Below are 13,615 nucleotides of genomic sequence, written 5' to 3' on the forward strand. Positions count from 1 at the left end.
AATTAAAGATATTATCCAGTAATACTTAATATTTATAATGTTTCAGCATTTCGAGCAGTAGTAGGTTTTAATCGAATTCTATCTTAAGTGATTTAATGTTGCGCCCAACGTTAGTTAATATTCCTTTAATTGTTCTATTCTTGTTCTATTTTACGGTATAAAGTTGGTTTAGCTAGCTAAAAAACACATGTACAGTCGCATATAGGTAATATGTATATATTATTTAATTATCTTGAAAATTATGCTTTTGTTTGGCGTTATTTTTCAAATAACATTTTTTGTTGTTAAGAAAAAATACAAGTTTAGGCATAGGGCGTATATTACAATCGTGTTTATTGGCCATTTTTGGGAAGATTCTTACGAGGAAAATTAAATTGTGCTCTTAATCAAGTAAACAAAATATATAGAACTAATATAAGCTTGCAGAAAGTTGTTCTTAAACTGGTTTCGTGTATATCGTTTTGATTTAATTTGCACTAGATATACATATGTTCGGTTTTCTCATAGATTTAAATGCAGTTATTGATATCGGTTAGTGTTAGTGGGAGTTCTATTAACTTTGCAGCGCTCTTGAGTGTATATATGAGTATTCTATATTGGTATCTGTATTTTTAAATTTATTTATGCATTAGTTGTATACTCTTGTGTATTTTTATGGACGTCTGATAACTATTTGCCTTGAAATTATAGTGTAAGGTGCTCGAAACTTAGTCAGAAGATAGCGCAAGATACAAACTGATGCTCGTTGTAAATAGATTTTAAACTCGTAAAATTTGTTAGATTTGCATTTAGCTTGCGTTGTTTCGTTTTCGTTATCGTTTTCATATTCGATTCGGACTTATAGCTAGGTGGTTTTCCCTTTCGAAATTGGATTTCAATGCTCGCGTCCTAGAGCAGGCCTGCGCTCTAACGGTAAATTAGTGCTGGATCGGAAAACGGGCCTTCCCCGCTCCGATACGCCAGACTTCGACTAGAGTAATAGACTAAATTTAACAATTCCTTTGGGGGCATCAGAGACTACAGCTAGGAATGGGCTTTTGTGTTTTGTTTTTTTGAGAGCAAGAACTCGAGACGATCCAAATATCGGTGAAGTGACCTCTTATCCTAACTCATATTTGTTTCGTTTCGAGTTCCTGTGTTAGATTAAGGTGCTTATATGGTCCACACCTGGACCTTTTCGGCCACCACACACCAGCTGGCCCGCTCGTAGTAGGAACTAACGATATGCAGGCTAGCCACATGGTGGTTGATCAGCGCGTCCAGCTCGCCCTCGCGGAATACATGGTAGTAGCGGTGATGGGTACTGGCACCACCCTGGGAGGGACTGTCCAGGGAGTTGGTGGAGCTGTTCGAGTGCTCCAGGGAGTCGCTTGAGGGTCGCTGCTGCAGGTTTGGGGGCTGTTGCTGCTCCTGCTGCAGGAGCTGGTGTTGCTGCTGTTGCTGTTGCTGCTGCTGAGTGGCAGGAGTCTGTACCTTCAGGGCGGCCATGTTGCGCCTGCGCTGGCCGTAGTCTGCCATACCCTCGCCCAGCTGATCACCACCGCTGGCCTCCAGGGCCTCAGCCTCGGCATCAGCATCCTGCTCCTCCTGCTCTTCCTCCTCGGGTATGGCATCATCCTCGTCCTCTCTGACATCACTGTCCCCATCGTCCTGCAGGAGGTAAGCCGTCTCTGGATTTAGCTGATAGTGCCGGTTCCTCTTGTAGCTAAACTTGGAGATCTTGCAGTGCTCGTAGACGCCCAGCGAATAGCTAGACTCGTTCTCTTCTTCCTCCTCCTCCTCGCCATCCTCCTCCTGGATGGTGAAGCTGCGGGTTTGCGAGGACAGCGACGAGGTGGAGGAGCTGACAGGAGACTGCTGTAGGCTCGGTTGAGTTGAGAGATTGGCCAACATTAGGCGACGTTCCCGAAGTTCATCACGAAAAGAACTCAGATCGCCGTTGGAGCGCTTCTTGCTGCCTCCTAGAATATCGGACAGATCTCCCATTCCAATACCATCCAGGTAGCGACACTCCGTGCGGCTGCTCTTGTCCTCCAGTTCCCTCTGCAGTTGGGCGGTGAGCTGCTCCGCAAACTCCGCACAGTCCTGCTTCTGGATCGACTCCCTTTTCTCGGGCAGCAGGGTAGCGCTGTCCGCATTCAGGATTATATCATCCTCCGCCTGGGATCGAGAGCTGTTGATCTGCAGCTCACCCTTGTGGTACTGCTCCTGTTGCCGGCTAATCATCTGCGCCAAGCTGGGCTCGCCCTCGTCCTGGGAAGCCGAATTGGAATTGGCTGAAGCTGCTCCGCCCTCATCGCTGCCCGAGGGTAACTTTGCTGATCTCGGGGCACTGATAACACTGTCAATGGAGTCTGGCGACGAGGGCTCACTGGAGTCGCTGTCCAGGTCATCGGTAGCCGGATTAAAAAGCTCCAGGGAAAGCAGCTTGCTGGCCAGCGAAGTGGTGGATGCAGAAGTAGATACTCCCGAGCCCGAGGCCCTCCGGACGATGGGGAAACTCTGGCGTTGCAGCTGCAGGGATTGCTGTTTGCGGAACTTGGGAATAGGGGGCAGATCCCTAATGGCTTGGCGGGTTATCCGGCGAACAGGAGGGGATTCCTTGAGTGAGTCCTTCGAGCTCTCCTTCAGCGACTGCGGCTCCTTCACCTCCTTTGGCTGCTCCTTGTGAAGCTCCTTCTGCTGCTCCCTTTGCTGCTCCTTCTGCTGCTTGATGTGAGCCTCGTCGAAGCTGAACCTAGCCGGCTTCGAGGGGGGAGTCAGGATGGCCATGACCGCGGAAACAGCAGCCGTGGACTGCGGCGGAGAGGTGACATTGCCCTGGATGGCTGCCGGCGAGTGGGCCGGCGTTGGCGGACAGGGCATGATCAGCGGGGACGTTGGCACTGAGTGAGTGGGTGGCAGCCGGGAACCGGGATTCACGCCCTGCTCCCGGCCAGCGGCTCCTTGGGCCCGCTGCCCGTTGCTGGACGAGGAGTTGCTCGAGCTGGAGTTGGAGTTGTGGTGCTGCTGCTGATAGTTCAGCTGCTGCTGGTGCTGCTCCGGCTTCGGTATGAATATAACCGAGGCGAAGCTGTCCTCGGACTCGATGCTGGTGTCCGACTGCAGGCTGCTGTCCTTGGAGGAGTCTGACCCAGACTCCCGGGAGTGCCGTCGGGCCTTGTCCCCCTGGCCGCCATCCGCGCAGGCGGGACACTCTTGCTGGTACTGGCTGCAGTGGCAGAGGTTGCCCATGGTGCATTCCACGCTGCTGCAGTACGTCACAGGGCCCGTTGCGGAAGCAGCGGAAGCGGGCAGAGGGATCAAGTGGGACAGATGATGGCCGGCGTGGTGGTGATGATGATGATGGTGCTGGTGGGGTACTAGAGTCACTCCCTGCTTGTTGTTGTTATTCAGCGTGGGACTCTTGTCCGCCGGAGCCGGGTTCTGTGGGGGATTCGCTGGCATCTGCGGGCCACTCTTGATGTTTTGAATCAGCTTGCTTATGCCCGTCTTCGTGACCCGTTCCAGGCTGCCCGTGGAGCTCTTAATCTTCGTGGTGAAGCCCTCGCGTATCACCTGAAGCCTCTTGGAGAACAAGGCCGACCGGCAGAGGAAAGCCTCGTTCAGGGAGGTTTGTTTCTGGATGCGCTTTCGCACGCGCTCCTTCTCCCGCAGTCGATTGCAAGCCATTAGCTCCTCGTTCAGGGAGCTCTGTTTGCGCAGGAACGCACTGTTTCCCGGGGCTGCTCCACCAGCTGTTGCTGCCCCCGAAGGCGGCGTGGCCACCGTAGAGGAGGAGTTCGAGGAGGACGGGTGCTGGTGGAAGTTACCGGCATAGCAGCCACTCCTCGTATACAGGCTGCTGCTCACCCCGCCGTTGGAGCCATTGTAGATGCTTAGCATCTGGAAGGTTTCGGGGGCAGAGGGCGTGGCAGAGTCATCCTCGCACAGGGACTGCTTCTGCTTGATGAGCTTGGGCCGGCGACTGAGGGTGTTCCCAGCACTGGCTGTCGTGGGCGGTGAGTGTCGTCCCCCGTTCATATGGAGTTGCTGACCCTCGGGAGCATTCAGGAGCATAGCTGCCGCTGTGGCCTTCGATTCGCCGGGAATCAGAGGACCTCCCAGGCTGGGGACACTGGAACGCGAGCGTACGATCTGGCGAGGTGGGGGCTGGAGAATGCTGCCCAGGCTGCGGGACTTGAGGCCAGCGGATAGCGGCGGGTCAGGAAAGTCCTCAAAGTCCTCCAGACGCCGCAACTCGATGGGCAGGTCCTTGGCGTCCTCATAGTCCAGGCTGCTGTCGTTTTTGGTGTCCTTCGACGACCAGGAATCCATGAACCAAGCATGACGTCGACCACGGGCTAGTTTCTGAAAAAAATAGGATTATGAAACAATCTAAAATCTTTTATTTTCTAGCGTTCTCTTACCTGGATGGCCCTTCGCACAAAACTGTAGCAGGACTCTCCCGGCGAGGAGGAACTAAGACTCGAGCTGTCCCCATCCCCCGCCGATCGACTGGAGTTTGTTGAGTCCTCGGTGTAGGCATGATAAGGCGGCTGAAAGTTGTCATCATCCTCCTCATCCGAGTACGAGTAGTTGCGATTTTTGGGAGGCTGCCAGGGGATGAGAACATCCTGCGATTCAAAGCGCCGATGACGCTGCTCCAGAGCCCAAACGGTAATCACCACTCGGCCGCCTATTCTCAGGATCCTGGCCAATTCTCTTAGAGCCTGCACCCGTCGCTCCGTGGTGGCAAAGTGGTGAACTACGGCCAGGGAGAGCACTGCATCGAAGCTGTCGTCTCGGAAGGGCAGCTCCAGATTATCGCAGAGAGCCACCTGAAAAGAAAGAATCAGAATTAGTTTCTTAACAAAATAAATCTTTAAAGGCTTAACTGAAATATTCCTTAAATAAATACAGTGTTTTCCATAGTCTTTGATTTCCCAAGACAACAGTGTGATATCACCGCAAAATTCCTTGCCAGCGATTCCCTAAGGAGACGTGTCAATTAAGCTCTGTCAAAGATGGCTATGTCTCCACAAACCAACAAGAACTTGGCGACAAGTCCCTGGCAGAATCCTCCCCCAGGACATGACCGCAAAAATATGCAAGCTACATCACATCCCACATCCCCCATGATGCAATTTCAGGCTCCGCAACGGAGAAAAGAAAGGGTTCGCTGCTCAAAAAGGATGTCACTAACTTTATTTCCATATCAAAGGCATTGCAGCCTGATTGAATGCGCCAGTGTCCTTTCGCCTGGCTACATCTTTTTGCAATTAGCAACTTTTTCCGAGCTGGCCAAATAAAGTTATCTATCGGATTCGGTTTGGAACAAAGCGTAGATGCCTTGAACGCTGACTGACCTATCCCAACCTGCACACGCCATTTATATTCATTTTCATGTCATGGCCAGAACTGATGGTGTCAATTACGGTAACAGGGGACACGGCACAAAAAAAAAAAAAGATGAAAGATGATCCAAACAAGGGAACGTGTTTTCCATTCACACATACACCGATGAAAAACTGCTGAACGTGTCAATGGAGTCAATGGGAAAAACAGTATCGATTCTGGGCAATTTCTCGCAATTTTCTTGAAATTTTAATAGCCTTCGGATTCAATTTACATTGCTCGATCAACTGTTAAATTAAATATAAGTAAGAGTTCCATACAAATGCTGCCTCGCGTTGATGAAAATTGTGCAATTTATTTCGTGCAATTTTGTATTTTCTCGTATTTCCGTTTCCTGCCACCTAATATCGCAAATGTCCGTGTGTATTTGCGCTGCGGGTGGGTGGATGTGTGTGCCTGCTGCAGAAGGAAAAAGGAAAATCCTTGACCCGCCAAGCCTTCTGCTGCTACTCCTGGCGAGAGTTTTCCGCTTGGGGTGCTGCCTGGCCACCTGGTTAAAAGTGCAAAAAATCCTACAAACTGAGGTATTGCAGCTCGAAGAAGCCTTTAGCAAATATCAATTAACATAAGTGTTATTTTCAGGACCCTGGACTGCCATTCGAAATATAGACATTTTTAAAAGCATTAGAAGATGAAGAGATGAAGAAGGTTTTTGGTAGCAAAAGCCAGAGCCAGACAATGCCAGTAGAGAGGCTAAACTTAGCTAGCAAAATTCTACTTCAAGAGCAGCAAGCTGCATTTTGGCATTTAATCCTTGCGTTTGAATTAAAAAGAATTTAAACACACAAGAGGTACTTGTTTTAAATGGAATTAAAATGTAATATATATACATCCGAAAACAGAACCTCTTAAACATTTCTCCAAGTGAAAGATACTCAGGCAAACAAGCGGAATCCCATGCATTTTTAGGTAAGCAAGCCTTTGTTGGCTGCTCATGAGCATAACTCTTATTGCAAAGCCATTCATCCGATCTGCCCGGCCAGTCTCTGCCTCCTATATCCTTTATTCGGGCGCATCCAGCTGGTATGCAGGGGATGGCTGGGTTCTTGGATTCTTTATGCTCTTTACAAATCGTATTTATAGCAGTCGCCATTTTTCACACAGGGGTTGGCAGGGGGGGCGTGCGTGTGTGATGTGTGTAATGTCACACGGGTCGGGTACATGACGCTTTTGAATTTTGAATTTATTCTGACAGGCTTCTGCCAAGCGAGGGAGAGTGTCAGGTGAAAGTGCGGCGTGTTACGCATACGCCACGTTGCACGCTAATGAGGCCAGAGCGCAATGCAAAGTCTCCAAAAAGACACATAACGACAGGGGGGGGAGGGGGGGCAGGAGCACTCGGAGCACCGAAAGACCTCCTTATAGTGTATGCAGTTTCTCTTTGCGGCTTATTTAAATGGCGCTTTAGCCAAGCACAGGCCCTCAGGCCTGCTTCTTTTACCTCTCTTTTCTCCGTGTTTGCTTTCTACCTCTCCTTTTGGCCGATGAAAATTGCAGGTTTCACCTGGCCCAGAAAACGAAAAACTCTGCACCTGCCTCCCGCTTTCCGCAGCTATTATTGAGTTTCACTTTTTTATGTTTGCGGCACTGTTGCCATTTTTATGCGCCATTTTGGGCGGGTTAAGATTTACGAGCTCCCAGCAGGGCTCCACAGGATGTCCTCACTCACTGTGCGAGTGTGATTTCGGGGTTTTTGGGTGCACAGAGAAGAATTTTGTTACTCTGAGGGATCACATTTGGGATTTGAATTTCATTACATTCTAACTAAAGATGCCTCCTAATTGAAAAGATTAAGAAAAATCGAAATAAGGCCAAAATATCAATTTTATCAATTGTTTGAAATTTATTTGAATTTTTCTTTATTTGAAGCTGAACTTTTAACAACCGGATTATAGACGGCAAGTGGTTCGATATATAAAAAAATTCAATTTATCGCTCATATATCGCAAAGTGAAAATATCGAACTTACGTCTATTATCGATAATTTACCGATTTGCAAATATTTTCTACCATCCCAAGCGCTGTTCTTCAAGCTTAAAAGATATTTTCCATCAAGCAACATGCCAAGTATTTTGTTTCTCTGTATGTTCATGTTCCATTTCCCGTCAGGCCATGCACGAGCTGTGCTGCAGAAATCAAAGTTGCAACTTTGGCTCGGGGCGAAGTTAAATTGGTTTTGCATAAAGTTTTGCGATTCCCGCAACTAAAACCCAGCTTTCGCTTGCATGTCACGTTCGCATTGTGTGCATTTGCAGTCGGGTTTATTTTAAACACATTAGGCAAATAGAAATAACGTCGGATCGGATCAAATGGGATCGAATGGGATTACGTCCGCTACGCTTTGCTATGCAAATGCGCCGTGGCAGAGTGATTAGAAACACATGCGGATAATCGTTGGTTAAATGTCAAGGATTCAAGGACTCAACGGCAGCGGAAATCGGAGCCGCTAGACTCCTGTCCGGTCACGGTAATGTGGCATGTTATTAAATAAATTAAATCGTTTTCATCGTAAATCGCAGCTGCAACTCCTTGTTGTTGCCGCCGTCAGTCCCACGCAAAAGCAATTTAAATGCGAAGAATGCGTGTTGTCGATTATGGAGGAGGAAAATGGTAAATGGAAATGCATTCTCTGAGCCCTGGGAAATGGTACTCCGCCGCTGTTGCCTGGAAATGGCACCATAAATAAGCGCCCGGCGTTAGCAATAGATTATTGCAGAGAGCACATTGCATACCTCAGGCGGCCACCGCTGAATAACGGTCTTTATATAGCGGGGGTAGTTTGCAATTTATTGTAGTTCCTTGTAAAAGGAAATGTTCTCGGTTGCCAACAGCAGCAGCAGCAGCAGGACAATAGCAAAGGGGAACCCCAGGCAGTAGCACAGTGTTGTGTCATTGTTAAGGGGAATATTGTTCGAGGAAAGTAAGTGCGCTGTAGTTCATGTTCATTATGACATAGCCGAGCGTATCACTTAATTGTGGCGAGAAGAGCTTCAAGCGTGCACTTTCGCCCCATAAACTTTTCAATTTCCAAATACTTTATACTCAAGTGGGAAAAAAGTTTCCCTCTTCTTTTTCACGCTTAATATAAAGGGAAACTATTTTTTGGGAAACTATTTTAGGGGAATGTAGCCTGGCCTTGTGATCTTGTGATCAAGGGATATGAAATATCTACAAAAAAGGCACTAGAAATCATATTGAAAATATCGAAAATATATCGAATTAATTTATCGAATTGATTAATATTCAAATATGACATATAAAGGGTTAAAATCATATCGGAAGTTTATTAAAAATAATTTAATATTATTTTTTTCCAATTATATCGGTTCAATATATATACCAAAAATCCAATATATCGAAATTCTCGTCGAAACGATAAATAGGTATTTTCTGGTATACCTAGTTTTCACTTATTTATTTATTTTATATATCTAACGAAGCTTATCAACGGCAGAAGGAATATAAAACTTAAATATATTTCCAGAAATTTCCTGCTTTTATCCCTTCTTCCAATGATTATCCTTTCTATACCTACTTAATCTCCTCTCCATCCCCAATGGCATAATTTCAAACAGCAGAAGCTTGAACTGCATTTAATGCCAATGGCCATTATGCAACGCTGCTGCTGGTTGGTCACGCATCTGCAGGTTATTAGATCCGGCTCGTTGGCTCGCTCTCCAAACTAGTTCTCTTTTTACGGCTCCATTGTGGACCGTTTTAGCAATTATGAGGCATTAAAAACTGTCGGACGGAACATGTGCAAATAATACCCGTACGGCGTACACCCAATGATAAGCATAATTTATGCGCTTGCCGCTAATGGCCAACTCAAGTGGGGCAAGCCGGCATTTGAATTGAATCTAGCAGCAGATGTTTTATGGCCCAGCTTGTTAGCTGTTAAATGGGTCAATTGCATGGCCAAGGAACACGACCGCTGCAAACACATGCAATTAGCAGCAGGCTGCAATTAGATTGCACAAACACACACCACACACTCGAAGGATGTGCTCATGCGAAGTTCATTTGGCAAATTCCATTAATAACGAAACTTTTGAAAGGAATTTGGACAAGAAAAGTAGAAGTTTCTAGTTAAATTAGGTCATTTAGAAAAAGGAGAAAATATAAGAAATATTTTATAAGCGAAAATGGATTAAGATTTTGAATGCTAGCTTGGCTAAAAATGTTTTTTAAAAGCCTTAAACCAAGTCGATCTTCCAAACTGATTTCCCCCAAACACCCTACAATTTATAGTAATTTAACTCTTGAGACAAGAACTCACCCAAAACTCCATAAGGACTCTAGCAGGACTCACCTCACCGCCCTTCTCGTGGGCCACCTTGCTCAGCCGGTAGCAGCGCTCCACGCCAATGGTGCATATGGCCGGGTTGCACTGCGTTAGATATCGCCCACTCCCGCAGCCCACGTCGCAGACCACGGAGCCAGGCTCGAGGCCGGCCAGGAAATGGGCCATCCTGGGACGCACAGGACCCGTGGGCTCCTCGCAATGCTCGTACACATCGTGCACGTAGGCACGCTCCAGAGCTGCCGATCGGCCGCTGGCATCGCTACTCGAGGGTTTCGCTGTCGCTGTCGTTGTTGCAGGTTGCTTCAAAGTCTTTGTTGCCTCGGTGGCAGTTGCTCCTCCTCCTCCACCTCCTCCATCTGAGCTTGCTGTTGCTCCGCCTGTCTCGAGTGTTGTGGCCGAGGTCGGGGATATAACTGTGGGCGCCAAATCGCCCGCTTGGGTTATGCTAGAAGCTGCATTGGTTGCCGTAACCGTTGTCAATTGCTTGGTCATTGTTGCGGCTGCCTCGTTAGGTGTTGCTGATGTCGGTGTTGCTGCTGCTGTGTGGCACTTGTCATATGTTGTCGAGAGGCAAACTTCATCTGCAGAATATGAAAGGGGGAAAAAACAAGGAAATCAGAAATGTAACAAGAACTTTGTGTCAAAAACAAGGTACCATTGGGAAAAGGCACTTTAGATTACTTTGTGCTAAAGATTTTGATGTTGTGGTTATTGGAAATGGCACTTTTATTTAATTTTTTTTGCAGTGAGATTTAAGTAATGGGAATAAAAAGAAAAGCGCCCACGGCAAGATTAACAAGTGAACTAAAAGCCAGGAAATGGTCTTCAAATGAATCTCTTGTCTAAAACAGGACACTTCATTTCCTGTATTATTCGAAGCCAAGGCAACTTTATTTAAATAAACAAAGCACACATGTGAGTCTTTGTGAAGTCAACAATAAATGCAAACAAAAGCTAGTCAAAAACACAATATTTCACTTAACTTGTATTCAATCTCTAACAGCTTTCAAAATAGCAAATAAATACCTTTAAATACAAATACTTCTCAGCTAATAAAATTATTATATAAATGCATACTCTCGGGGCTAACTAGCTTTTGTTTTTTTTCTTTCTTCTGCTTCCGGGAAATCCCCTTCACTCGAGGATAATTCGTTAACCTAACCTTCTTCGATATGCAAACTGCAGTCTAATTTATAATCCGCAAAACAATTTGTATAATTAAGCCAATTGCCTTGCTGAATGCCGGCCATAAAGTCAATTTCAAAGCAAACTTCTTGTTGCATGCCGTTGGAAATTTAGCGAAAAGCCAAGAAGGAATAAAACGACTTGCAGTAGGTCGCAAGGCGTTTGGTCTTGGCTGCATGACATCAAGTCGTAAAATTGTTTAGAGCCAGGAGCGGATTCGGGAAATATATAAACTTTTAAACCAGTGAGTTTTAATTTAATTTTAAATTTTAATTTAATTAAAAATAATGAAGGCAAAATAATTATATTTCCATAAACCAGAGATTTAAGAATTTAATTACTTTTTCATTCGTTTAAAATTCATAAAAACATATAAAATAAATGTAAGGTAGTGAAAACTCTTGTTTTCTTAAATATTTCCCAGTTTTAAAGCCCTCAAGTAAGCCATAAAAGTTTATATATAATATATCAGGATAAAAAAGAGCCGTCAGCAAAACCCACTCGACTCGGCCAAGTTGCATACCGGATGTGTGGACACTGTTTTTGGTTGGCATTGTTGTTGACATTTTATAACCGTATTTCCGGTGGCAGTTCAAATGGAAATTTCAACGCCATCGGCGCGCAGCCATTGGCCATTGTGTCAGACCTAATAAATTGCATTAAAATGCTGTTGCACAAAAGGAAATTACCCAGCGTGGGCTTTGCAGTAGGTCCTTCGTGGGCTGCTTCCACAGATAGTGGAAGGTGAATGGGGGGTTAGGTGGCAGTGGGCGGCTCTACTGCAGCTTCAGCAGCCTGCAGTGGGTGCCAAACGACATTAGTGCAGTTAAATGGAATTATAATTGAAATCTGATTAAAAGCAGTTGTAGCGCCAACAATGACGCAGCATTCAGGACTTTGGACTGAGCTCAGGGACCACGGATAGGTCATGTCCAAAGGGTGTTAATGAGTTTTGCGCCCGCCCTGTGTGTATGTGTTAATAAGCGCTCTAAATGAGTTATAAATGTCCATATTGTATATTAAAGCATTTTCATTGAATTTATGGTTAGCAAGAGAGGAAAAAGGATGGCTTAGGTAGAGGGAAAATGCAGAAAATAAAAGGAGAAATAAATAAATATTAAAGGGAATATGTTAGAGACAAAATATCTTCAAAAAGTTGATTCAATTTATAACTAATTTAATTACCAATCTCACAGCATTTTGTACCCCATATATCGTTGATTTTACTCCACACCTTATTTGTCTACTATCTACTCTTCTCTTGGAAACACCTTTCCAATTCGTTCCTTACATGATGGGCATTCATTAACATTGTTTGGCGCTTGGCCTAATCAATAAAGTGCTTTCCTGCCGCAAGAACACTCATACGCAACGTGGACCGGGTTATAGGTTACAAGATGCCAAGACTGGCAGAATTGCCTGACAGGATGCTTACCTTTTGCGGGGCCGTTGCTGCGCTGATAACTCGCATTCAACAAAGCCGTCGAGGACGCCAGTTCCGCTGATAACATGCGACGACAAAGCCGATTGCCCGGATAGGCGGCTGCTGATGAGGACGACGATGATGGTGGGTGATGGTGATGATGGCGATATTTAGGGACGACAACCGGGCCGTGGTCGGAAAATCAATGTGCATGCATAATTTAAAGTCAGTTTGCGGTGGCACTTTCAGGATACTTGTATATACTTTGGTTTATTTTTAGACTTTGCCAAGCAAGGCACGTTTTATACGATAATTTGCTCAATTTACTTTTTTGAAATCTATCATTATGGCAACTACACGATGTAATTGCTATTGTTGTTGTCGCCTTTGTTTTTGTTGTTGTTGTTGCTTGCTGGGAACTATGGCTAAGGACAAGCTCCGCTGTCCTGGCCGTGTGCCACACAATATAGGATACACAAAATGCTTTTCCACTGGGCTCCTGCTTGTGCTCCCGCTCCTGTCAATGCTCTGCCTCTGGCATATGACGTTTCCTTTGTGTCTCTGTGTATGCGTATATGTGTGTGTGCGTGTGTGAGTGTTTGATTTTCTGCTTCTTACAGCCACTTTTCACTTGCACTTTTCTCCCAAGACTCGACACTAGGACTCGGCTCTGCCTTATCAACTGCGGCTCTCCCCCAATTACTTTTCCATTATCGCCCTCGATTCGATTCGGTTCTTATTTTGTTATACGTTTAATTTCTAGGACACTGGCACTTGGCGCTTCAATTATACACACACACACACACACACAGCTTTGAATATATATATGTGTGTGTGGTTGGTATCTCAGCGAATTCACGTTTGCTTTCGGCCGTCCTCGTGTCCGTACTCTCGGAGTTAACGTCGCGAACTGACTGAAGGAAAAGCCCCTCATTGGACTCCAAACCGCGTGCCCAAGGATTTTCCTCCTGCTCCAGCGCCATGTGTATGTCTGTGTGTGTGTGGAACGCGTCGGAAAAGCTTTGGCCAACTTAACGAAAGCTTTCCGAACGTGGGGGACCATCAGCGCTCAGCTGTTCGCCGCAGAGAGGGAAAGTGCCGTAGGAGCAAGGAATAGCCGCAGGTCCTTAGGTTAAGAGATATTTTAGTAGGTCTGGATGGTGTTAAAATTAAGGTATTAAAATATTAAAAAAATTAGGAAAAAATAAGGAATAGAGGGTAATACAAATTCACAATGAAAAAATATTCCAAATGAATTTTTTTTAATAGAAAAACAATACAATTGTAAAAGAATTTATTTCATT

General features: G+C 45.7%; 1 protein-coding gene across 1 annotated transcript; it reads right to left on the minus strand.

Annotated features, from left to right (window-relative positions):
- Positions 1–261: 261 nt before the first annotated feature.
- Positions 262–13,200, minus strand: fid (fire dancer). Its single transcript, XM_017171041.3, has 4 exons — positions 12,324–13,200; positions 9,710–10,284; positions 4,410–4,820; positions 262–4,350 (listed from the first exon to the last, which is right to left on the minus strand). Exons 1-4 carry the CDS (start codon positions 12,397–12,399, stop codon positions 1,153–1,155), a joined length of 4,260 nt encoding a protein of 1,419 aa, XP_017026530.1. The 5' UTR covers positions 12,400–13,200; the 3' UTR covers positions 262–1,152.
- Between the last annotated feature and the right edge of the window lie 415 nt (positions 13,201–13,615).

The sequence above is a fragment of the Drosophila kikkawai genome, chromosome 3R, assembly GCF_030179895.1.
Source record: "Drosophila kikkawai strain 14028-0561.14 chromosome 3R, DkikHiC1v2, whole genome shotgun sequence".
In the NCBI taxonomy this organism is placed as follows: domain Eukaryota; kingdom Metazoa; phylum Arthropoda; class Insecta; order Diptera; family Drosophilidae; genus Drosophila; species Drosophila kikkawai.